General features: G+C 45.7%; 1 protein-coding gene and 1 long non-coding RNA gene across 5 annotated transcripts in view; both read left to right on the top strand.

Annotated features, from left to right (window-relative positions):
• Positions 1–4,721, top strand: part of LOC118012578 — a 7,385-nt gene extending 2,664 nt beyond the window's left edge. For both annotated transcript variants that reach the window (XR_004679758.1, XR_004679757.1), the window contains 2 exons: positions 1,649–1,840; positions 4,473–4,721. This is a non-coding gene — a long non-coding RNA (uncharacterized LOC118012578). The remainder of the gene's footprint in view (positions 1–1,648; positions 1,841–4,472) is intronic.
• Positions 4,722–14,719: 9,998 nt separating this feature from the next.
• LIMS2 (LIM zinc finger domain containing 2) overlaps positions 14,720–25,765 on the top strand; it is a 43,680-nt gene continuing 32,634 nt past the window's right edge. The window contains exon 1 of one of the 3 annotated variants that reach the window (XM_035008271.1): positions 14,720–14,747. Coding sequence is in view for 1 of the 3 variants with exons in the window: in XM_035008270.1 (XP_034864161.1) it covers positions 19,588–19,598 (11 nt within the window). In the remaining 2 variants the exon portion in view is untranslated. Of the gene's footprint in view, positions 14,748–15,512; positions 15,666–19,447; positions 19,599–25,765 lie in introns of those variants that run through there. The other 2 variants (XM_035008275.1, XM_035008270.1) reach the window with 2 other exon arrangements.

Raw genomic sequence — 25,765 nt, 5'->3', positions numbered from 1 at the left:
TCTTTCTTTCTTTCTTTCTTTCTTTCTTTCTTTCTTTCTTTCTTTCTCTTTCTCTCTCTCTCTCTCTTTCTTTCTTTTCTTTCTTTCTTTCTTTCTTTCTTTCTTTCTTTCTTTCTTTCTTCTTTCCTTTTCTTTTCTTTCCCTTTCTTTCTTTCTTTCTTTCTTTCTTTCTTTCTTTCTTTCTTTCTTTTTTTTCTTTCCTTTCTTTCTTTCCTTTCTCTCTCTCTCTCTCTCTCCCCCTCCCTCCCTCCCTTCCTTCCTTTCTTTCCTTCCTGTCTTCTTTCTTTCTTTTTTTTTAATTGAAGTATAATTAACGTACAGGGTTATATTAGTTTCAGGTGTACCATATAGTGATTCAACAATTCTATACATTACTCAGTGCTCATCACGGTAAGTGTACTCTTTGTTCCCTTCCCCTATTTCTCGCATCCCCCCCGCCATATTCACATATATACATATATATTTGAGGACTGAAAAAAACACTAAAATAAAAGTTTTCTCTTAGTGTTGTGATGTTAAAAGATAAATAAAATAAAATAGGCTCTGGGGAGATTCCCTAGCCCCTGGCACCATATGAGGATAGGGAAGTCTGTGACCCAGAAGGGGGCCCCCACCCTACCATGCTGGCATCCTGATCTCAGATTTCCTGTCTCTAGAACTGTGAAAAATAGATGTCTGTTGCTTATAAGCCACTCAGTCCATGGTATTTTGTTATAGCAGCCTGAACAGATAGCCTGAGATTGGTCTAAAGTGTCTGTTTGTTCCAGAATATAAAAGAGTGAAATGAAAGACAAAATTTGGAAATGAATTGTACCTATTTTTATAATACTCAAGTTTGAAAAATTAAAATCTTAGCAAAGTTTTCTCACTTTGATGGGCTTGTTGCCTTTTTTTACTGTTTATGCCCTCATCTACAAAATACAGGATTATTTATTCTGTTATTTAATGTACCTAGGCAACAAAAAGGATTTATCTCACCAGAATAGCCTTCTCTGGCTTATACTGACTATTATGTCTTTGATTATTTGGGAAAACAAAGTTTCTCATTTAGGAATGTGGGCCAAGGTTCTTTGCAATCATATTATCTTGAAGGTTTATTTCTAAAAATGTTTTAATGTTTTATTTTCACTCTAAAATGAATAGCCAAATATTGTTTCTCAGGCACCCCATGATTTGATTCCTATCTTAAGTATTTAAATCTGATAACTCTGATTTTTGCCTTCCCAATATTGAATGCTAAGGATAAAAATAAATAAGATAAAATTTCCAAAGTCTCACCTGGAATGTTCTATCTGGGAATTATGCTCCATCAGGGTATCTTCTGTGCCTAAACTTGTCTTTGAATTTCCTAGAGGATACCTAGAAAACCACAAAACATTTGTTCTTACCTATTCTTCTTTGAAAATAGGGTTAATTATGTATATAATTATTTTGTCTATATAATGAACTCATTTTTCTTTTAAGTTATCTGCAACTTATAACAACTTAGTAGATTATGATTTTACAAATAGAAATCTACCATTTGTAAATGACATCTTTTTTTTCCTACCTGACCCCTCCAGATTTGAAACTCTTCCTGAGTGCTCTTATTTTCTTAGCAATGTAAGTTATTGTCATAAATTCAGTAATAATCTGTCCTCGTTAACAGGAAGTAATTGGAAACAGTGGCTATGGACCCAAAGTGTTGCCTGGAATACCATATTTGAAAATGATGATCATCTAATCAGACATGACCAGACACTTTTAAGAAGCTAAGGTTGACTTCGTGGAGCCCGTGCTTACAAAACTCTGTTTGGAACACTGGCCTCGTTCTTGGCTTACAGGTCTCCTGGCCTTGTAGGTGAGTAAGGAAGGTCATCTCTTGGCAGGCCCAAGAGCTTTAGGATATTTTGGGAACCTTGAAAAGAGAAGAATTCCCTCAACTCTGTGGGTATTGGCAGATTCTTTGCTTGGTTTCCTAGCTTCAGGAAGCTTTTATTTTATTTTTAAATTTTTATTATTATTATTTTTTTAAGTAGGCGCCACACCCAGTGTGGAGCCCAATGCAGAGCTTGAACTCGCGACTCTGAGATCAAGACCTGAGCTGAGATCAAGAGTCAGTCACTTAACTGACTGAGCCACCCAGGCGCCCCTTTATTTTTATTCTTTTTAAAAGAATATTTATTTATTTGAGAGATAATGACAGAGACAGTGAGAGAGAGCACAAATGAGGAGGAGAGGGATAAGCAGGGAGCCCAACACAGGGCTCGATCATGACCTGAGCTGAAGGCAGACGCTTAACCGACTGAGCCACCCAGGCGCCCACCTCTGTTTTTATTCTTTCTTTTTTTTAAATAAGAAGTTTATTTAAACAAGACATTTGACTTGAAGGGAAAGCTGTCTAGGATTCATTTCTTTTAGAGTAATTTATCCCTACTTAAACATAGATAGCCCTACATGTAACAGCTATGTACAAAAAAGTTATCAAATTGTCCTTGGTTTTACAATGATAAATGTAAAACATTAAAATTCTCCAACCAAACAAGGTATGCAAGGGTTTTTATGTTGTTCGTTTTTATTAAATAGTGAGAGCAAAATAGCTTAGTGGAATATAAAGATAAGAGCTGACTGAGCATGCCACTAATGGAGAGAAGGGGCTGTTTTCACAGAACCAGTATTTTCCCCATCCCATCTCCTTTTGAGGTGGATCCAAACATACCATTAGCCATTTAGATTAAAAAAATATGCAGTATGCTTGTGCACACACACAGTTACTCTATGTACAATAAAGGAATGGGAAAGGGGAAAATGAAAGAATCGAGAAAATGCTACTGTAGTGGTCAGGATGTGGTGGGACCAGATTGTGGTTTTCTCGTTGAGAATGTCTTCTTGGTCTGGAGGAACAGAGGTCTGGAGTTAAATAGCAGGTTCCTTTTTTAGTGGACACCTCTGTCTGCTGCTGGAACACATCAACTGCATCTTCATCGTCCATCTCCCACTGTGCAGCTGTGTCTGTTTCATTGACTGGCTGCCCATCAAATTGGAATCTGATCTGCCTCACTGACAAACCCTGTCATTCACAATAGGCTTTCATCAGTTTACTAAGTGGTGTCTCCCTCTTAATCTTAAACTGCACCACAGAACCATCCTGCCCTGCCACCTTCAAATTAATATGATCATTGTTCTCAATCTTGACTCCCTGGGCTTTTTGTCAGCCATGGTGAGCGCCGCAGTCTCCTCAGCTGCTGCTTCACAAAAGAGGTACCAGGTCTGCACTGAATGAGCACACCAAGAAGCTTTTAAAAGCATGACCTGAGGTTTCTTATGGAAAACTGACAGCAGAGCAAACTCAGGAAGGCCTGTGGTAAATGACCATCCATTTTTTTTTTTTAAGATTTTATTTATTTGAGAGAGAGAAAGAGAGAGAGTGTGTGAGTAGGGGGAGGAGCAGAGGAGGAGGGAGAAGGAGGGAAAAGAATTTCAAGCAGACTCCAAGCTGAGCTTGGAGGCCTACATGGGGCTTGATCTCATGACCCTGAGATCATGACCTGAGCCGAAACCAAGAGTCGGACGCTTAACCAGCTGATCCACCCAGGCGCCCCTAAATGACCATTCTTGCTGCACCTGTGAAAGTAACCAGGTCAAATCTAATGAGGCCAGCCTTATTTTGTGGTCAAGACTAGTCTTTCTTTGAGATTAGTTTTTGATCAAAAGTGGGGAGATGAAGGAAAAAAGTTGTTTCAATAGAAGACTATACACATTTCATAGTACATTCTTCTAGGTATTCAGAGTCTAGCCCTCTTCATTGTCTTTGAGCCACTTGGCATCTTTTGTAAATTGCAGATAACTGATGGAGATGCAAACTCTGTCTTGTCTGGTAGAGATTTAGTTGACTTCTCAGACAGTGTGGAAGAATCGGTTTTGATACCTACCTGCACTTTGGACTGGATCCTGCTAACCTTTCCCAAATTGTCAGTCCTTACTAAATTTTCAATTCCTCCAGTTTCCATCAACATCTGGCCACAACTCTCCTGATGAATGTTTACAGTTTCTCTCTTTCCCACCTGACTTGGCATCACCAAGACCAAAGCCTGATCACCCAGATCCGTTTTGGGTCTCTAGGTCATCTGACCATTTCCCCAGGCTCTGGAGAAACCCTGCGAGCTGAAGCCTGGTGACTTGTTATAAACCTGGAAGGACTCCCCACTACAGCAGACCCTTCATGAGCTAGATTTCCCTGGACAAGTGGGTGAAAGGCTTGGGACATACATGCCTGCTATGAGAGGCAACCAAGGCTAGTAACAACATCACTAAGAGCATTGACATCTAGCGTGGGAGTTTTCAGAAACTCAGTAAGCAGTGCTGCTGCATAACTGAAAATATTTTCCTCCACCAACTTCTTTGAATTTACTGGATTAGGTATTTTCAGGGTTCAACTCCTGGTACTTTACTTATAAAAAGCTTTTATATTAATATTTCCCTTTCCTATTTAGGCCCATCCCTCTTTTAAGATGTCTGATCTCCAGGACCCTGCCACCTGACCTTTGCCGCCACCTTCCAAGAGATGGTTCAACTGGTTTTACTGGAACCACACCAACAAGAATCCACGGGATACAAGTTTTCTTTTTCATTATCTCTTTTTATTGGAGTATAATTGGCAAATGATATTATATTAGCTTCATTTTTTAAAAGATTTATTTATTTATTTGAGAGAGAGAGAACATGGGCAGGGGCAGAGGGAGAGAATCTCAAGCAGGCTGCCTGCTGAGTGTGGAGCCTGATGCGGGGCTTTATCTCATGACCCTGAGATCATGACCTGAGCTGAAACCAAGAGTCATACACTTAACTAGCTGAGCCATCCAGATGCTCTCCCCCCCTTTTTATATATATTAGTTTCAGGTTTGATTTGTTTCAGGTTAGAATTGATTCAATAATTCTATACATTGCTCAGTGCTCATCACAGTAAGTGTAATCACCAACTGTTACCATACAACACTATTACAATATTATTGACTATTTTGTATGCTGTGCTTTTTATCTCCATGACTTATTTATTTTATAACTGGAAGTTTGTACCTCTTAATCCCCTTCACCTATTTCACCCGTCCTCTCCCACCTCCCCTCTGGCCACCACCAGTTTGTTCCCTGTATTTAAGAGTCCATTCAGATAGAATTTCTTAGGCTCTGCTTCATACACTCAGGAGGCTTATGATTGCCTCTGAGTTGTTCAACAGCAACTGACATTTGAAGGGAATAATCACACTGAATTTTCTTTGAGCCCTGTGCTCCTGAAAAGCAGAGAAACTCCCAACTCTTTTACGTTCTGAGAGATGGCTAATTGTGAAGGATCATCCTGTGCTTGCATATTGGACCCTCCACCCTTTCTCACAACTCCCTTCTTCACCTGCTTCTGTGAAGTCCTAGGACGCTTCTGCTTGGAGGTGCTCCTTACTAATGAACCTTCTCCCTAGTGCAATAGACTGAATAAAATAATCTTCTTAATTGTCCCATGCATTTTGTCTTTCACATGTTAAAAATTTACTTTAGCTTATTGTATCTTATGCATATTTTCAAATAATTTTCAATATTTTCAAGTAATACTGTTCCAGTTCAGTAGCATTATCACCTTATTTTTTATTTTTTGAAGATTTATTTATTTTAGAGAGAGAGAGAGAGCACATGAGTGAGAGGGGCAGACAGAGAGGGAGAGAGAATTTCAAGCAGACTCCAAGCTGAGCACAGAGCCTGATGTGGGGTTCAATCTCATGACCATGAGATCATGACCTGAGCTGAAACCAAGAGTTGGATGCTTAACTGACTGTACCACCCAGGTGCCCCTGTTGCACTATCACTTTAAGACCATTAATTCAGAATTTAAAGAAAAAGGAATTGAATGATTTAAATAATTTAATAATTTAAATAATTCAAGAGACAAAATTTGTTTCTCAGAGCTTTAAAATTAGATATGAAATAAAAACTGTTAGACCATCTTACAGGGTAAGTTATCAGCAACCTTGACTAGAGAAGTGCATCTAATGGCTGAGGGATCAATAAAGCTTATGCAGTTGACACTGCTAGATGAAAAGTAGGTAAAAGAAATTACAGAGGTGGATCTGTTTCTGTAATATTGGAGTAAAGGGCACGGTGGACTTGATCCCCAACAAAACAACCATTTAATGGGAGAAAATCATTAAAAACAATAATTTAAAGCCCTGGAAATTATCCTAAGTGCATATAGCAAGTGGAGAAACAGTCATTCAAGAAAATCTACTAAAGCTCAATAAGAAGTATGTAACAACTGAATCACAGCCCATTCTAGCCCATTCTTCCCCTGCCAGCTCCATCTTACAGAAATGCTACTCCAGGTACTCTACTTGGGGCAGCCAAAAAGAGGAAGGCTTCCCCCTCCCAGACTCAACCTGTAGAGTAGAAGCCCTGCTACAGCTCAGTGAGCCCGGAATGCTGGGACCTCAATCCCTACCATGCTGGATTATAGGGGGAGGCTCCACAGCAGGAGGGGCAAGCCAAGAAGACAGGAGCACCATCACCCTAGAGACCACTTTTATAGAAGTGTTACTCTGGGATAAGAGGGTTGCTGTCCCCAGGTCTAGCTCCTGTGAAGGGTGCAGAGATTCTGTCCAGGGGAGAGTCAGGCCATAAAGATTAAGAGCTCTCAGTTCTGACTGAGGGGGGCTAACTTTATTTTGGAACACAAGGTGGGAAATTCTGGCTAAGGGTGTTGTTGAAAACTGGAGATTTTGGTCAAGAGCAATTAAGACAGTGCTTATAGCTCCATTATACTAGTGGCAACAAGCAAAATGGCAGAGCAACCAGAAATTTAACAGAGAGAACCAGGGAAGGAGATAGCCAAGAAGAGTGCTCCTCAGATCACTGTTAACCCTGGTTGTCAGAAAGTTTGTATATAAAGCATTCACCCACTGAGAAGAAATCACAGCAGGACATGGAGTAGACTTGGAAACACTCCCCAGGCTGCACAAAGACCCATCAACACAAAGAGGAAGCCTTGCTGAAACAAGGGCCTTAAGTGCAACTTCTGACCAAACACTGGTTGAACAATAAGCTACTCCGATGCAGGGGCAATGTCTAGGAAGCTGGGCTTTAACATAAAATCACACATATTCCTTGGAGTCTGGAAGACTGTGCATTGCCAAGGTTGAGCATTTTAGGGAGTGATTGGAGGGGGAAAATTGAAGCTCCTGGTCTCTGGCTGAACGTGGGCAAAAACCAATTAGCCAAGCAACCAACCAACAAATAAAAAAATTCCTCTAACTGTGATAGCAGCATCTAAGACACACACACTTTCAATGATAAAGAGAAAAAAATTTTGACCAATAATGGCTTATGCTAACCCAGGGATGACCAGTAGGAAGCCAGGCTAAGAGATAAAAGCAAGACAAAATCTGAGTAGGGACATCAGAAGCTGCACACTGCAGGGGAAATAGGCTTTACAGAGTTGGTTCAGCAAGTCACTAAATAAATGACCAAGCAAGCAACAACATCAACCCCTGGGGGATGTAGGGAATTAGTATCCAGAGTTGCTAGAGTATATAGCTAAAATGTCAGTTTTCAACAAAAACAATTTTGAGACATGCAATAAAAGAGGAAATTGTGACACATACACAGGAAAACAACCCAAACAAACTGCTTTTGAAGGGGCCCAGATGTTGGACTTAGTAGACACATACTTCAAAGCAGCCATTGTAAATATTCTTTTTTTTTTTTTTAAAGATTTTATTTATTTGAGACAGAGAGAATGAGAGACAGAGAGCATGAGAGGGAGGAGGGTCAGAGGGAGAAGCAGACTCCCTGCCGAGCAGGGAGCCCGATGCGGGACTCGATCCCGGGACTCCAGGATCATGACCTGAGCTGAAGGCAGTTGCTTAACCAACTGAGCCACCCAGGCACCCTGTAAATATTCTTGAAGAACTAATGGAAACCATACTTAAAGAATTAAAGGAAGAATTGGTGACAATATCTCATGAGATAGAGAATATCAACAAAGAGATAGAAATTATAAAGAAGAACCAAATAAAAAATCTGGAGATGAAAAGTACAATAACTAAAATGAAAAAAGTTATTGGGAGTTTCAACAGATATGAGTTGCCAGAAGAAAGAATCAGTGACTTTGAAGACAGAGTAATAAAAATAATGCAATCTGTAAAATGGGGAGAGAAAAAGAAGAAAAATGATCAGAGCCTAGGAGAAATCGGAGACACCATTAAATGCATCAACATATGCATAATGGAGAGAAGAGATAGAAAGGGGCATAACAATTATTAGAAGGAGTTGTGGATGAATATTTCCTAAATTTGATGAAAAGCATTAATCTCTACATCCAAGAAGAATGAACTTCAACTAGGATAAACACAAAGAGATCCATGCCCAGACATCATAGTCACAATGTTGAAAGCCAAAGATAAAATCTTAAAAGCAGCAAGAGAAAATTCATCACATATAAGGAAAGTGCATTAAGAGTGACAGCTGACGTCTCATCAGAAACAATGGAGGCCAGGGGCACCTGGGTGACTCAGTAGATTAAACATTCAACTCTTGATTTCAGCTCAGGTCATGATCTCAGCGTTGTGAGATTGAGCCCTATGTCAGGCTCCATGCTGTGGAGCCACTTAAGATTCTCCCTCTTCCTTTGCACCCCACCCCCCCCACTCCCCTCTCCCTTTCCCTCTCTTAAATAAATAAATAAATAAATAAATAAATAAATAAATAAAAGCTTTAGAAACAATGGAGGCCAAAAGACAGGGTATGACATATTCAAAGTGCTTAAACTAAAAACCTGTCAACCAATAATTCTATATCCAGCAAAGCTATCTTTTAAGAACTAAAGACAAAGGGAAACTGAAAGAACTTATTGCTGACAGGCCTGACTTAGAAGAAACACTAAAATTCCTCAGACTGAAAGTAAATAACACCAGATAATAATTCAAATCCACATGAAAAACAATGTTAGTTAATTACAAAAGACAGTATAATTGCATATTTCTTCTCTCTTAACTGATTTAAAAAGTAATTACCTAAGATATATGTATATACATATATAGCTAGGCTTTTTACATATAGAAACATAATATGTGTCTACATTTTGTAAAAATGTTATTTGACAATAATAGCACAAAGGTGGTAGATGGGAACACAGCTGTTTTGGAGTAAGGTAATGACACCAAATGGTAATTCAAGTCTACAAGAAATAGAATCAGAAATGCTAAATAAGGAGGTTAATATAATAAACTCTATAAATGTATAATTTCATTTACTTCAATTTCATCTCGCTTCAATTTCATCTCACAGACTTTTAAAAGACGTCAGATTATGTAAAGTTATAATTAAAACAATGTATTCTGAGGTTTACAATGTAGATGGATATAGTACGTATAACAATAACACAGAAAAGGGAAGGAGACCTCTCTAGACCACTCCACCCAACAACAGCAGAATATACATTCCTTCTCATGCGCACATGACACATTCTCCAGGATAGATCATATTAGACCATGAAAACAAAGCTCAATAAATTGAAGATGATTGATAATACACAAAGTTCTCTGACCACAGTGGAATGAAATTTGAAATCAATAACAGACTGTAAATTTGGGAAATTTGTAAAATACGCAGAAATTAAGTAATACATTCCTAAAGAACAAATGGGTCAAAGAATAAATCAAAAAAGAAATGAGAAAATATGTTGAAATTAATGAAAATGAAGACAAACATACAGGAGCTTATGGGATGCAGGGAAAGCAGTGCTAAGAAAGCAATTTATACCTATAAAAGTCTACATTGAAAAAGAAGAAAGATCTCAAATCAAGAACCTAACTTTTTACCTTAAGAAATTAGAAACAGATGAACAAACTAAATCCAAAGCAAGCAGAAGAAAGGAAACAATATAGGTTAGAGTAGAAATAAATAGAAAAGAGAAAAAAATAGAAAAATATCAATAAAACCAAAAGATGGTTCTTTGAAAAGATCCACAAAATTGACAAACCTTTAGCTGAACTGACCAAGAAAAAAAGAGAACACTCAAATAACTAAAACCAGAAATGAAAGAAAGGACATTCCTATCCATCTTACAGAAGTAAAGACTGTAAGAGAATACCATGAACAATTCTATACCAGCAAACTAGATAATCTGGACAAAATGGACAAATTCATAGAAATACATAAACTACCAAAACAAACTCAAGAAGAAACAAAATCTGAATAGACCTGTAACAAATAAAGAGATTAAATTAGTAATTGAAAAACTACCCACAAAGGGAAACCCAGGACCTAGCAGAGTCTTCACTAGAGAATTCTTTTTTTTTTTTTTAAGATTTTTATTTATTTATTTGACAGAGAGAGAGACAGCGAGAGCAGGAACACAAGCAGGGGGAGTGGGAGAGGGAGAAGCAGGCTTCCTGTGGAGCAGGGAGCCCAATGTGGGACTCGATCCCAGGACCCTAGGATCATGACCTAAGCCGAAGGCAGACACATAACGACTGAGCCACCCAGGCGCCCTTCACTAGAGAATTCTGCCAAATGTTTAAAGAATTAACACCAATCCTTCACAAACTTTTCCAAAAATAGAAGAGGAGGGAACACTTCCCAACTCATACCATGAGATCAAGGACTTGATTCCAAAACCAAAGAAGGACATCACAAAAAAGAAAACTACAGACCAACATCTTTTGTGAATATATACAAAAATGCTCAACTAAACATTAGCAAACCAAATCCAGCAACATACACAAAGGATTATACACAATGACCAAGTGGGGTTTATCCCAGGAATGGAAGGTTGGAGTAATATATGAACATCAATCATTAATCGAATGAAGGGCAAAAGTGATATGATCTTTCGATCTTTCTGATATAGGGAAAGCATTTGACAAAATCCAACACCCTTTCATAATAAAACATGCAAACAACCAAGAATGGAATCATCAACATGATAAAGGGATTTATGAAAAATCCTCAGCTAATATATTTAATGGTGAAAGATACTTTCAGCTTAAGATTAGGAGGAAGGCTTCTATTCAGCAGCATACTGGATGTTCTAGCCAGGGAAAATAGGCTGAAAAATAAATAGAAGTCCTCAAGATTGGAAGAGAAGAAGTAAAACCGTCTGTATTAGCAGGTGACATCTGGTGTGTAGAAAAGTTTAGGAAATCCCTTATGAAACTATTAGAAACAATAAAGAAGTTCAGCAGCTTTGTAGGCCACACGATTAATATATGAACTTTCATTATATTTCTATACATTAACTATGAAAAATCTGAAAAGGAAATTAAGAAAACAACTCTGCTTAGAATCACATCAAAAAATAATAAAATACTTAGGAATAAACTACCTAAAGGAGTGTAAGACTTGTATGCTTAAAACTATAAACATTGTTCGATGAAATTAAAATCTGAATAAATGGGAAGACAACCCACGTTCATGAATCAGAAAACTCTTTTATAGTCACACTTACCCTCTGCCCCAATCGTTTCCAATCCCTGGCAACAACTCACCTGTTTTCATCCTCTATACTTTTGTTATTTCAAGGTTGTTGTATGAATGGAATATGTTACAGTATATAATCTTTTAAGATTGGCTTTTTCCAGTGGGCATAATGACCTTGAGATATGTCAAGTTGTTGTGTGTATCAACAGATCATTCCTTTTTATCCTGCCTCCTTATGTAACTCTCGAACATTTTTAGAATTCCACTTTGATTTATCTATAGTATTTTTTCTTTTTTGGTATACCTCTTTGCATAGATTTTTTTTTTTAGTGGTTGCTCTAAAAAGTCATATTATACATAGCTTAGGCAGTTACTAATGTGGACATTTTACTCTTTTGAGATAGTGTTATAGGTCCCTGAGGTTTTCTTCACTTTTTTCAGTCTCCCGCTCTGTGTTCAGTTTGGGTAGTTCATATTCTATGCTGGGATTTCCCAATATGGTGGAAATAGGCATTATTCTTTGCCTTATGTGAGTGCCACGCACTATTCCCCTGGATTCTTCCAGGTGTCTCTTTCCTGGCCAGGAGCACACGCATGTGCTTATCAGTACGCAGCTGAAGACTGGAGGGAGGTCCCCTAGAGATATTTGGAGCTCTCTCTCTGTGCAGCCTTCTCTTTTCGAACACCAGTGCTGCAAAGTCTAGCTGCCCCAGTCCCCTGGACTCTCAGCTCCATTTCTTTGATTAAGGGAGTCCATTCACCTCTACCTGGCTTCTTCTTCCGTGGACGAAGATCTGGAAATGCCCTCGAAGCACTGAGCTGGGACCAGTTGTTTGTTTCCTGTTTCTTATGATCATTGTCCTTTGCTGCCTGATGGTCAATATCTTGAACACATTAGTTTTACATATTTTGTCTGTTTCATATATTTTGTCTGGTTCCTGCTGCTTTATTGTGGTTGGGTACAGATGTCTCCATAATTATTTTTTTGGGGGGGAAAATAGTTTTCCTAAAGATACATTATTATGTTAATATGTCATAATTTTCTTATTGATTTTTAAATGAATTAATAGCTAAGAAAATGTTTCATTTTAATTTCCAATATGGTAAATACTGATAGATGTAGCCCATGTAAATAAAATCTCTTTGGTATCCTCAGTCCTTTTTTAAGAGTATAAAACAAAGTCCAAGAAGTTTGAGAACTGCTTGCATAGATGAGTTTATTTAATCCCCACAAATCTTTATGAAAGTTACTGTTATTATCTACTCTATTTTATAGATAAGGAGACTGAGGCGCAGAGCAGTGAAGCAGCTACCTAAGATGATAACGGTTAGTAAGTGCAAGACCGTCTTTGAACCCAAGTGGTTGACGTCACTGTCTGTGCTCTTCAAACCACATGCCACACTAACTGTGGGTTTTTCAGCTTGTTTCATGTCTCAGCTTCACAGAGGAACATTAGCTGGAGGCCCCTGTTCTCCCACGAATCTCTTCCCACCCGGCAGAATCCTTGGGCTCCGAGGGTGTTCATGTTGCCAACATGGGGTGTCCCCAGGGGAAAAGACGTGTGGTTGATCTCTGCTGTGCTCGTGCAGGCTTGGACTTCACCCTAATGGACTGGAACCTAATGACAGATGTGGCCAGTGGACCTGTGGCTTAGCTCGGTGGTGCTTGTCAGAGGCCCCAAGCCTCCGTTTGCACATGCACATTTAATGGAACAACACCCGTGCTGGTCAAAGTCACTGGGCCTCAGGGGTCCCCAGACCTGTCTCTCCTGGGGCAAGCCTTGGATTAGTGTACAACTACAAAAGTCTGAAATATGGAAGACAAGTTTGAGCACTAGTTGCCCTTTCAAACAGATTCTGGTTTTTTTTTTTTTAAGATTTTATTTATTTTTGAGAGAGAGAGAGCGAGCACAAGAAGGGGGAGGGGCAGAGGGAGAGGGAGAAGCAGGCTCCCCAGCGAGCAGGGAGCCGGATGTGGGGCTCGATACCAGAACCCTGAGATCATGACCTGAGCTGAAGGCAGATGCTTAACCTTAACCGATTGAGCCACCCAGGCGCTCCCAGATTCTGTTTTTAAAAGAATTCTTTCCATAAAGATTTCTTCATATTATGGATTCCTGGGGTGTAAATAAACTTTTTTATTTATACAAATTCAATTCAGAACTAGCTGTGTTGAATAAAACGATATTTGAGATGCTGGAGCAATAAGAGTGATACCCACTCTACCTTCAGGCAGCTCACAGGAGTATGAAACAAGAATGTTTAAAATGACATCCTAACCAATATTTACTGAGCAGTTTCTCTGAGTAGAGCCCTGTTCTTGGTCCAGTGGATAGAGCAGTGAACAAGGCAAGAGTCTGTCTTGGAGAGTTTACATTCTGGTGTATAGCATATTTATAACATGGAAGCAGGTTATTTTAAACATGGCAATCCAGCATAACATCACTGGTTCCAACAATGAGTTGGGTGCTTTTTGTATATCTAGCCAGCCTTTAGTTGGGTGCCGTGTTGCATAAACAGTTTCAACCTCAAGGGGTATAAAATTTGATTGAAAAACAAAACCAGGGATGCCTGGATGGCTCAGTCGGTTAAGTGCCTTTGGCCCAGGTCATGATCCTGGGGTCCTGGGATCAAGTCCCGCATTGGGCTCCCTGCTCTGCGGGAAGCCTGCTTCTCCCTCTCCCTGCCTCTCCCCCTGCTTGTGCTCTCCTCTGACAAATGAATAAATAAAAATCTGTAAAAAATAAATAAATTTAAAAAAACAAAACCAGTTATCCTCAAAAGTGGAATCTACAGACTGTATACGTAGTGCCCGTGAATGCCAGCCCCCTCCCCCGCAAGTAGCACAGGTTGGAGGAGACCTAGGGACAGTGTTATGTGCAGCACAGTGTGAATGATGCCCTGGAGCTGTCTAGCCGGGCAACTCCGATAAGTGCTACACGGGGTGGGCATCTACCATGAACAGATAATGTGAAATTGCAAACACAAAAGGATCACAATTGTGCACACAATACCCCCATGCAGATAAGACTGGAATCAAAATATTGTTGGCACCCATCTGTGGTGGTGAAATTAAATTCTATTTTCTTTCTTTCTGAAGATTTTATTTATTTATTTGAGAGACCGAGAGCACAAGCAGGGGGAGCAGCAGGAGAGGGAGAAGCAGGCTCCCTGCTGAGCAGAGAGCCCAAGGACGACTGGGACTCCATCCCAGGACTCTGGGATCGTGACCTGAGCCTCTGGCAGACACTTCACCGACCGAGCCACCCTGGTGTCCTAACTTTCTTCTTTCTATTTCTGGGCATTTCCAGGTACAATGAAATTTTTATAGCAAAAGATTAGAAAATAATTTACTTAAAATCATGTCAATAATCCTGAGATTTCTCTCCTCTCAGGGAAAATAATAACTGGCAAGAAGGTGTCTTAGTAAGTGTTCTTGGGTCATTCAAAGTAGTTGTGGGTTTTCTTTTCTCTGTGCCCTTGTAGGGCTCGGTTTTGGCCCGCGTATATGCTGTAAACATCAGGCTGTAAACATCAGCCCCAAGGGGCTCATGAGCTCAGGAGTTTAGTAAATGCTCATTTAAAAAATTTTTTTTTTATTTTTTTAAAGATTTTATTTATTTATTTGACAGAGAGAGACACAGCGAGAGAGAGAACACAAGCAGGGGGAGTGGAAGAGTGAGAAGCAGGCTTCCCGCTGAGCGGGGAGCCCGATGCGGGGCTCGATCCCAGGACCCTGGGATCATGACCTGAGCCAACGGCAGACTCTTAACAACTGAGCCACCCAGGCGCCCCAGTAAATGCTCATTTTAGCGGCCGCCAAACAGGTGCCCCCCCTGGCGGCTGGTTGCCCCTTTGCTGGTCTCTCTGAATGCGGTGGGCGGCTGTCGCTCCTTTGTTCTGTCGTCCTGGCTGCCCAGCCTGCAGGGGAATGGGCTGTCAGTGGCCCGCCCCGCAGGCACCTCCCCAGGGAGGCCGGCCTTCCTTCCTGGCTTCCTCCACCCTCTCCTGACCCCAAGGTGCCCCCGGCCCAGCCTCCAGCTCCAGCTGAGCCTCCTGCCCAGTGAGAGGTGAGGCTGGAATATCTGGGCACCCGTCGCAGCTGGACACTCCCAGCTGCTGCCCAGTCCTTCTCCAAGTGGCCGTGCCATTTCCGCCAGAGAAGTGGCTGGCGGTGCTCAGGGAAGGAAGCTGCAGAAGGAGGAGGAGTGGCGACTCAGCCCCCTGAGGTAGAGACACTGCGTGGCGTCCGAGTGGTGCTTTTTGCTCTCGAGATGTGCATGGGGCCCGGTCCCTGGTTCTCCCCACCATTCCCTTTATGTCCTCTAAGTGCTCATGCTAATGTTGCTAATGTTGGGGTAAGGGAACAGCCCCAGGGTGGTCTGCCTCCAGGTTTAGCCTCACACACCCTTAGGTGGCCTGTGAATGGGGGAAGTCAGCTTACCTTGCTAGGCCTTCCACAGGTGAGGCCAAGTCTGGACAGTTTAGGGTTGGGGAGCATGGTAGGGGGCACAGCTGGTCGTTATTCTGCACGGAGGGTGGAGATACTCCGATGGGAAGACTGGTGGGTTGGCTACCCTAATGGGAAAGAGGAAGCAAAATAAACCCCAGCAAGTGGAAGAGAGGTGTGCTTAGGAGCAGAGAGAGACTGGAGACCCTGCAGGGAAAGAACCCTGTGGTCACGGGGCACAGGTGATTCTTGTTGGATGACGCACGCTGTGATGCTTTAAGGTGCAAGAATGTGGCATTTCTGAATGCTCTTTGGGGTTGTTCTATAGGCCTCTCTTGTTCCAGACCTGTAAGTTGCATCAAGCCTATCCCAGAGCTAAGGTAAGAGAAATGTTATTTTCCTTTTCAAAGGCCAAGGCCAGCCAGTCTTTGCAAAGCAGTTGTGAGCTCCGTGGCCCTGTTCTAAACTTGGGTAAACCAGACTCTCGAGAAGCGTTCTGTGTTCTCCACAGACTAAGAAAACCTCTGAGTCTCTTGTCGTTTGTTCTGCAAATGTTAAAAGAATTAGTGGATTATGATTCTGCCTTAATCGTAATCAAACTTCTTTCACCGAGCTCTGCTTGGGCCAGGAAGAAGTAAGGTCATTTTGGGCTGGTCAGATGACGTGTGTAAGAGTAGATCTCGGTTCGGAGGGCATGCTCACATTTTACAGTAGAAACAGTTAGTTGTTAAAGCAGCAAATGCTCTGTTCTCTGGGGATACATAGAGGTGGGTGTGCTGCCCGCTATTCATTTTTGGCCAGCCTCCAGCTAGAGCGGTCCAGCTTTCCTCTGGGTGGTCCAGGCGCTTCCCGGCCCTTCCCTGGGGATTATCACAGACCACTTCCGGAATTAAGTTTGGACTTGAAGGAACTGGTTAATTCCAGTTATGCACTACTGCTTAACAGTGGCCCAGTTGGGCCATCCCCAGTGCCCTGAGAGGGAGATGCCTAAACCAGATCCGGGGGGAGAGACCCTTTGGGCAGAACTGTTGGGGTGTCCTCGTGTTACATGGGCCATCATTAAACAAGGATGACCCTGGTCCTGCATGCTGGGAAGGCACACTGGCTCCTGCTGGGGCCTGGGCCATGGCGAGAGACCCTGAGATTTCCTCAGGGCCGCAAGGCCTTCTTGGTCCCCACTGTCACATGGGGGAGGGGGTTTGGCCCTAGACACGGGAGGAGGCCACTTGAGGTGGCCTTTGTGCTACTAATTAGGCCAATCTGGTCAAGGGAAGCCCTGCCCCTCCCTTGGCCCTGAGCCCTCACCCCTGCCTGCACCCCTGGGCACTGGGCTGGCTCAGGTATGGTTGTCAGCTGGAGAGGGGGAGTGAGAGGGTGGTGTGGGGCAACGACGGAAATGCCCTGTGAACAGGGTGCTCACAGCCCCCTGAGCCCCAGAGGGTATTGTGTCTATTCTTGCTTAGAATCTCCCACCTTTCTAAGGGTGGAATCCAAACGCTAGGGTGGCCCTCGTGCTCTGGCCCCCTGGCCCCTCTCCCTTATTTCCCATGCCCCCTGCCTCCCTGTTCTCCAGATACACGGCCTTCTTTCTGACCCTTGAGCTCCCCAAGCCCGTCCCACCTCAGGGCCACTGCCCTTGCTGTTCCCCCTGCTGGCTCTTTTCCTCATTCTGGTTTTAGCTCGGATGACACTCCTCAGAAGCCCCCCCATGTTGTCCTTTTCTTTGCAGCACTGTCCTTGCCTAAAGTCATGTCTATGTTTTGTTTACTGTTCGTCCCCCACCCCATGTCCTCTGGTTCCCTGCTTTGCCCCCAGTGCTCCGAATAGCATAGTTGCTCTCGAATGAATGAGTCCGAGTGAGTGAATGTGTGAATGACCACTGCTGGACAACTGCAGCTCTTTCCTGCCAGTTTGACCTCTGGCTGCCCTGTAGGAGGCTGGCCCATGGCTCCTTGGATCCTCCATATCTCCAGCAGAGCTGAGCGATGCCCACAGACGCCACTGAGCTCTTGCTGAGCTTGCCCGTGGCCTAAGGATGAGGCATGCTGAGGGGCTGGGTCAGCAGCAGAGGGCTCTGGTTTGGCCACAGGCACATCCTCCTGTGCTCAGCAAGCATACTAGAGGAGGCTCGCAGGCTTTCCCCTGAGGCAGGGAACAGGTCCCTTTGGTGTTCTCCTTCCTACTTTTCATCCTTCTTGGTTCCTAAAGAACCCCAATATTCAATGAACCACCCAGCTGGGCAGCCCATTTCTGGTGCGCAGCCTCTAGCATCAGCAACTGTGGAAAGCGTTTTTCTTAAAGAGGCAGATGAACCAAGAAATCATCCATACTTGAAGCTTAGTCAACCATCGAATTACAGTTAAACACTATCAGCTAAGACACAGCTGCAAAAGAACTAAGAAGTGCCAAATGCACCGGTTTCAAGATACCAGCGACTTAGGAGCAGATGCCTTTTCCCAGCTCATTTCTGTAGATGGAAGTCCGCACGTCACTCTGAATTCCATCGCTTACGTGTGGGTTGCTACCTTGCACTGTCATTTCTAGACAGTCTTCATCTGTTGCCAAGCTAGAAGTAATACGATGTTCAGCAGGGTTAACATATCAGGCTGCTCAGTCCTGGCCTCACAGTGTGATATTTGGGCTGCTTCCAATCATAAGCTATGCTCCACAGCCCAGCTAGAAATACCTGCCCGTAGGCTGGGAGACTGAGGGTTTTTTGTTTTGTTTGTTTGTGAAATGATTTTCCCAGAAGAGATTCCCTAAATGGTTTTGTATCACAGGGTCACTTTAAACAGCTCCTCTCTAACTTGTCAGTGGTGCTTCATCATAGAGAGGAGTGCTTGGTTCTCCTCCCCAACTTGGGCGATTGGTTTTCTCGTTGTAAAGTACCTTTTGCTTGGTGAGGGGTTACTCGCATACTTGGATGAAACGGTTATTTGCCCGGGAGGGCACTGATCTGGCATCTCAGTATGCCGTTGGGCTCACGACTTGAAGGGACGTCGTTCGACCTTGGCCTCCCTGGGGGCGGGACCCCGCGGGCCAGGGGTCCCCAAGTGCCCCGCCCCGGGAGGGAGTCGGTTCCCAGAAGCGTCTGTTTGAGGAATGAAAGCGTGAAGGTGACCCCCTTTCTGACTCGGGGCTGCCGTGGGAACTCAGGGCTTGGAGCCAGCGGGGAGGTGGTCTCTACATCGTCCTTCTATGTCCTCCAATTCCCTGTCCCCCGCCCGTGTTCACGTTCCTGGGCAGACCCGGACAGCGGAGGGGGAGCGCCAGGCAGGGCGTCCCGGCGGGACTGGGGGGCTCGTTCGCGGTTATTATAACTTCACTCCCTTTAAAAGGAAAACTATGCCCGGAATCCGGGGAGGTGGCGAGCGAAGCCCGGGCGGGGAGGACGTGACCCGCGCCCGCCGCAGGCCAAGCTCGGTGTCCCCAGAGCTAGGACGGCGCGAGTGGCGGGGCCCACCCCTCCGCCCCCACTTCAACTCCCCCCCCGCCCCAACCTCGCGGGCGGGGCGGACCCCACCCCCGCCCCCCTCCACCCCCACCTCGCGGGCTGGGCTGGGCTGCGGGCGGAGCCGCTCTTGGCCTTTTTTGGGCGTCTCCCTGCTTCGCGCCCGGGACCTGCTGGCTGGTGCTCGTCTGGCTGCTGAGGCGTCAGAGGGGGTCCCGAGGCGACCCCGGGCTCAACGCGCGCGACCACCATGACGGGAAGGTAACAGCCCCCCACCCACGCCAAGGGCCGGGAGGGCGCCTGTCTGGGCGGGACTGCGGGACCGGACCCCCGCCCCGACCCCTGCCCTCTTCTCCTGGGAAGCTGGCCGATCCACCTGCTGCGCCTCCTGCCCGGCCCCTGGACCACGGCTGGCTGCCAGGGTAGCCCTGCCTGTCAGGACCGGGGTGCCCCTATCCCCCGCTGGTGTCCGGCCGGGGCAGGTGAAACTCCTGCCCACCCCACCGCCTACCCCTCCAAGATGGACAGAGTTAACCCCTCACTAACGGAGAACCAGGGCTCAGAGGGGCTGGGGCACTCGCCCAAGGTCACAACCAACTAAGCAAGGCTTTAAAACTGGACTGTTGGCTTCTATCAGCTTCCCTGACCCCCAGCTGTGTGATCCTGCAGAGATCTCATTTTTGGAGCCTCTGTTTCTTCCTCTGTAAGCCAGGAATGGTAAAAATTTAGAAATGGTAAGGGGTCTATGTGAAGGCCTGGCTAGAACTCTGCCCAAGCACAAGCTGTTTGGGGTGGGGTGGGGGCAGGACATTCCCCCAGGCCTGGGCCAGCTGGGGCTCTCAGGCCCTGTTGCCATTTCACAGATGAGGTAACTGAGGCCACAGAGGCCGAGTGACTCAGGAGGCCGGTCACATGTGCACTAGTGTCTGGCAAGGGTTGGCCTCTGCAGTCCTTTCCGGAACATGGCTGGGTACAAGTGCATGACTCACGGCTAGGTGGGAGGGGATGGGCTCTGAGGCCCAGCGGCCCCCTTCCAGCCAAGTCCTGGCAGGAGGATGCTCTTTGACTTGTGGCTTGTGGACTGAGAAAACCCTGTGGTTTTGCTAGGGAAAAGGGCTCCGAGAGGCAGTGCCCAGGAGGGAGCAGCTACAGAGGGCAGGGTGGTGGCCCCAAACCTGGGCGATGTGCAGAGTGGTCACCAGGAGGGCAGGGCCACACTGGCCTGGAGTAGGAGGACAGCTGGGACCACCCAAAATGGCACGTATCCTGTGACCCAGTGAGTCCTGTGCTTCCGATGCACTTGGCTGCCCACTCCCATCATGGCCTGAGTCTGCGGACACGACCGGCCTTCCGGTGCTCACCCTTTCCGTGTGCTCGGCAGCCCCTGGCTTTCCCGCTGCCTGCAGGGCTCCCCTGCCAGCTGCCTGGTTGCCCACCTGTGAGCTTTCGAGGCAGCAAAGGGAGAGAGTGAAACAGGGACAGTGCTAGGAGCAGTGCAGACCAGTGTTGAGGGGGGGTGGGACGTGTGCGATGTGGAGACTCAGGCACAGCAAACCCCCTAATAAGGCAGAGCCACACGCTCCCAGCTTTGGCGGCAGCTTCCACCCTGACAGCCTGCAGGGCTGAGGCAGAGCAGAGACTGAAGTACCTCTGTTTCCTGGGCAGGGGTCCTGTGGCCCCTGAGTCCCTTGGGCCTTCTAGGCAGATGGAGACCATCAGGTCAGCCGGCCGACAGCCCAGCAAGAGAAGCTGGGAAGGCAGGGAGGTGGTGGGTGCAGGGACCAGCCTGCCTTGCTGCAGGGGTCCAGAGAAATAACGGTCATCAAATGAAGCAAGGACCAGAGAGCACCTTGGAAAACACTGGATAGAGTTTTTCCTTGTGAAAGTAACACTGCTCATCTCAGAGAGTTAGAAAAAACCAGAAACAGAAAAGATAACAGGAACAGAAAAAGAAAGAAAACACCCACAGTTCCACTCCTCAGAGATGCCCTTGGGAATATTTTGGTGGCTTGCTTCTTTTCTCGTGGTGTCTTTTCCTGCTCATTTGCTTTTCGCAGCTGTGAGCCGTCTGGGAGCATAGACTGACACCCTCCCTTGAAGTTGGCCTGCCACATGCAGTGCCCAGGCCAGGACTGGCTCGCCTCCCTCTCCAGCACAGGTGTGGGGCCGGGCCAGCTGAGGAATGCACGTCCGACCCGACCATTGGGGTGGGCAAGGTTTCTCCTGTCCCAGAAGCTGTGGAGTTTCATTTGTACTCTGTTGCGTGCCACCTTGACCTCTGCATGTCCACTGCCCCCATGAGACGCCGGGATAGTACTCACACCGGGATCCTGGTTCTCCGCGCATCCCTGCGTGCGGCCTAGAACCAGGCCGACCTTTGGCAACAGCCCTCTCATCGTACACCTCACACACCCCTGGGGCTCCCCCTGCCAACTGCGTGAAGTGCCAGCTCCCCACGGGACCAGAGTGGGCAAGGCCAGAGGGAGGGCAGTCGAGAGCCAGTGAGGGGGCCTAGAGTGATGTACACGGCGGTGCACTTTGGAAACACACTTCTGGGTGCTGCTGAGGTAGAGGTGGTGTAGGAGGCCCACAACAAGGCTCCTCCTCAGCAGCCTTGGGGATGGGGAAGAGGAGCTGGATCAGGGGGTATGGGAGCTGCAGTTGGAGGACCTGACCGAGAGGATGGAATCCAGGAGGAAGCCCATTCGTGGTGGCAGGCGTGGGCGCGGAGCTAGTTTGGGCCACGAAGGATTTGAAGAGCTATGACAAGTCCAAGAGGAAGCACTGGGAGGCGGCTGGATAAGAGGGTCTGAAGCCTGGGAGAGGACTGAGCCGGGGAGAAGGGTAAGCGAGGTCTTGAGCATGGGTGTGGTTAGGGAGGGGCCATGCTGTGGGATGGAAGCTCAGCCCTGGCGTGCGGCCCAAAGACTCTGGATCTTAAAAACACCCAAGGCTTTGTCCCAGCTGAAGGGACCTTTGACATCACCACTGATCCACAGGGAGGATGTTAGGACCCAGGCAGGGCATGCCCCTGCTTGGGGATCCAGCCTGTCAGGAGGCACTCCTCCAAGTGCAGCCTAGGACATGGCGCCCACAGCCGGTGAGCTCAGTGGCTTGGCCTGCTGTAGGGTGGGGTCCCTCCCACCACATGACCCGTCGTCTGCGGAGGCTGCCGCGCGCCAGATTCCGAGCTGGGGACTGTGCAGAGTGGGGCTGCTAGATAGATCCCTGTCCTCACATCCACCCGCACCCCCGCCCTCCACAGTGCTCTCAACCGCTCGCTCCCCACCTTCCTCAGGAGCATGCCCAGCAGCCCCGTTGGCGGCAGAGCTGAGGTGTAGCTAGGGTGGCAGCTAGGGCCCTCGGAGCAGCGCATGGAGCCGTGTGAAGCAGATGACGAGTGCCGCACAGCTGGTCCCTGAGCCCCAGGCGAGGCCCGGTACCACCTGTGACTGCTCACCTCCTCCCTTACCCTCTGCTTCCGGTGTTGACTCCGACCCTGTGAGTGCAGTGCCGTGGCAGACGGAGGGCCTGATCTGTAGTGGGTCCAATCCCAGGCTGAAAATACCCCCACCTCAGCTCACTTCACACTACCAACATGACGCTAACCGGTTCACGAAATTCCTGAAAATTCAGCAGTCAGCACTTGGGGCCTGGGGCGAGTTGGCCTGCCCCCCACTCCCCTGCTCCGTGGAGAGGGGCCGGGCTTTTCATGCACCGTGGCTGTCCCCCCTCTCAAGCTGCACTGGTTGGCTCTGCTCCATCTGTCACGTGCGCATTTGGACTTGCGTGTTCCTTAGGTCTTCATTTCCGAGTAGGGCGGACAGAGGGAGGCACCTTAACTCTCCTTGTTCTGTTTATTCAAATCTTTTAAATTCCTGATGATGGGGGCACCTGGGTGGCTCAGTCGTTAAGCGTCTGCCTTTGGCTCAGGTCATGATCCCAGGGTCCTGGGATCGAGCCCCGCGTCGGGCTCCCTACTCAGGGGGAAGCCTGCTTCTCCCTCTCCCACTCCCCCTGCTTGTGTTCCCCTCTCTTGCTGTGTCTTTCTCTGCCGAATAAATAAAATTTTTAAAAAAATAAATTCCTGATGATGAAAATTTGCTCGAGATGACCTAATAAGGTGAATATGTTAATGAGATACTTACACGAGAGGACAATGTGTCCCTAAGATGACATGACTGAATGTATGTATGTAACACCAAAGATGTGTCCACACTGATGCTGGAGTTTTAAATGAAGATAAAATCGTTCAAAATCAGATTTCATGTGGGGTAAGAAAGTTGGAAAATGTCATTCATCTGAGGCGTACCGAAGGACCCAGCCTCCTGGTGAGCCAAGGCGGGAGGTGTGGGTGGGGGAAGCTGGCTCTGGTGGAGAGGCTGTTCCCGGTGGTGTTGCGGGCTGCCCTGGGGACGGCACTCACTGCTCAGCCACAAGAGGGTGGCAGCCCTCCCTCACAACTTGCTGCTGGCCCTGGCCTCGGTCCCTGCCTCTAGTAAGCTATGTAGTATTCCTTTTTTTTTTTTTTTAAAGATTTTATTTATTTATTTGAGAGAGAGAGAATGAGAGAGAGCGAGTACATGAGAGGGGGGAGGGTCAGAGGGAGAAGCAGACTCCCTGCCGAGCAGGGAGCCCGATGTGGGATTCGATCCAGGGACTCCAGGATCATGACCTGAGCGGAAGGCAGTCGCTTAACCAACTGAGCCACCCAGGCGCCCCAGCTATGTAGTATTCTTTACTACACGTGTGCTTTTTATTTTATTTTATTTTAAAGATTTTATTTATTTGAGAGAGAGAGAATGAGAGAGAGAGCACATGAGAGGGGGGAGGGTCAGAGGGAGAAGCAGACTCCCTGACGAGCAGGGAGCCCGATGTGGGACTCGATCCAGGGACTCCAGGATCATGACCCGAGCCGAAGGCAGTCGCTTAACCAACTGAGCCACCCAGGCGCCCTACACGTGTGCTTTTTAGACATTGGTGATATAATTCACATACCATAACTATTTCAGGGAGTACAATTCAGTAGATTTTAAATACATTCACCATTTGTGCAACAACCATCACCACTAATTCTTGAACATTTTCATCACCCCCAAGACACCCCATGCCCATGTGCAGTCAATCCCTAGCTCCTGGCAGCCATTAATCTACTGTCTGTCTCTATAGATTTGCTTGTTCTGGATATTTCCTATAAATGGAACTATATATTATGTGGCTTTTTTTGGCCTGGCTTCTTTCATTTAGCATAATATTTTTAAGGGGCATTTATATTGTAGTATGAATCAGTACTTCATTCCTCTTTTGGGGGGGTGCAAATAATATTCCATTGCATGGCTATACCACCTTTTGTCTATGTGTTCATTTGTGGTGGACATTTGAATTGTTTCCACATTTTGGCTTTTATGAATAATGTTGCTGTGAACATTTCTATATATATTTTCCCGTCTCTTGAGCATATACTTCGGAGTGGAATGGCTAGATAATATGATAATTCTATGTGAAATTTTTTGAGGAATTGCCAAGCTGTTTTCTGAGTAACTGCATACCTTACATTCCCACCAAGAAATGGGGAGGGTTCTAATTTTCTCCACACCCTCACTGACACTTATTGTTTGTTTCAGTGAGTGTGAAGTGGTAGCATATTGTGTGTGTGTGTGCTTTTTTTTAGATTTTATTTATTTATTAGAGAGAGAGGGACAGAGATAGCGACAGAGATAGTTAGAGAGAGCATGAGTGGGGAGAAGAGGGAGAAGCAGGTTCTCTGCTGAGCAGGGAGCTGGACTCAGAGCTTGATCCCAGGACTCCAGGATCATGACCTAAGCGGAAGGCAGATGCTTAACCGACTGAACCACCCAGGCGCCCCACATTGTGGTTTTGATTTTCATTTTCGTAACAACTTGTCATGTTGGGCATCTTTCCATGTACTTATTGGTCACTGGTCTATCTTCTTTGGAGAAATGTTTATTCAGATTCATTCCCTATTTTTAAATTGAGTTGTCTTTTTATTGTTGGATTTTAAGAGTTTTTTATGTAGACACTTACCAGATATATAAATTGCAAATATTTTCTCCTATTCTGTGGATTGTCTTCTAACTTTCTCGATAATGCACAAAAGTTTCAAATTTTGATGAAATCCAATTTATCTATTTATTCTTTGATTGCTTGAAATTTTGGTGTCATATCGAGGGAAGTGTTACCTAATCCAAGGTCATGGAGATTTATACCTATGTTTTCTTCTAAGAGTTTATACTTTTAACTCTTATATTTTGGATTTCAACCCACTGTGAGTCAGTTTATATACATGGCCTGAAGTAGGGGTTTAAAACCATTCTTTTGCATGTGGCTACCCAATGGTCATAGTATCATTTTTTGACAAAACTATTTCTCCTCATTAAATTGTCTTGACAGTCTCATTGAAAATCAAT

This window comes from Mirounga leonina, unplaced genomic scaffold (genome assembly GCF_011800145.1).
Source record: "Mirounga leonina isolate KUSES-001 unplaced genomic scaffold, KU_Mleo_1.0 Mir_151, whole genome shotgun sequence".
In the NCBI taxonomy this organism is placed as follows: domain Eukaryota; kingdom Metazoa; phylum Chordata; class Mammalia; order Carnivora; family Phocidae; genus Mirounga; species Mirounga leonina.
The sequence above is the reverse complement of the archived record's forward strand: the minus strand, read 5'-3'. Positions and strand labels throughout refer to the sequence as shown.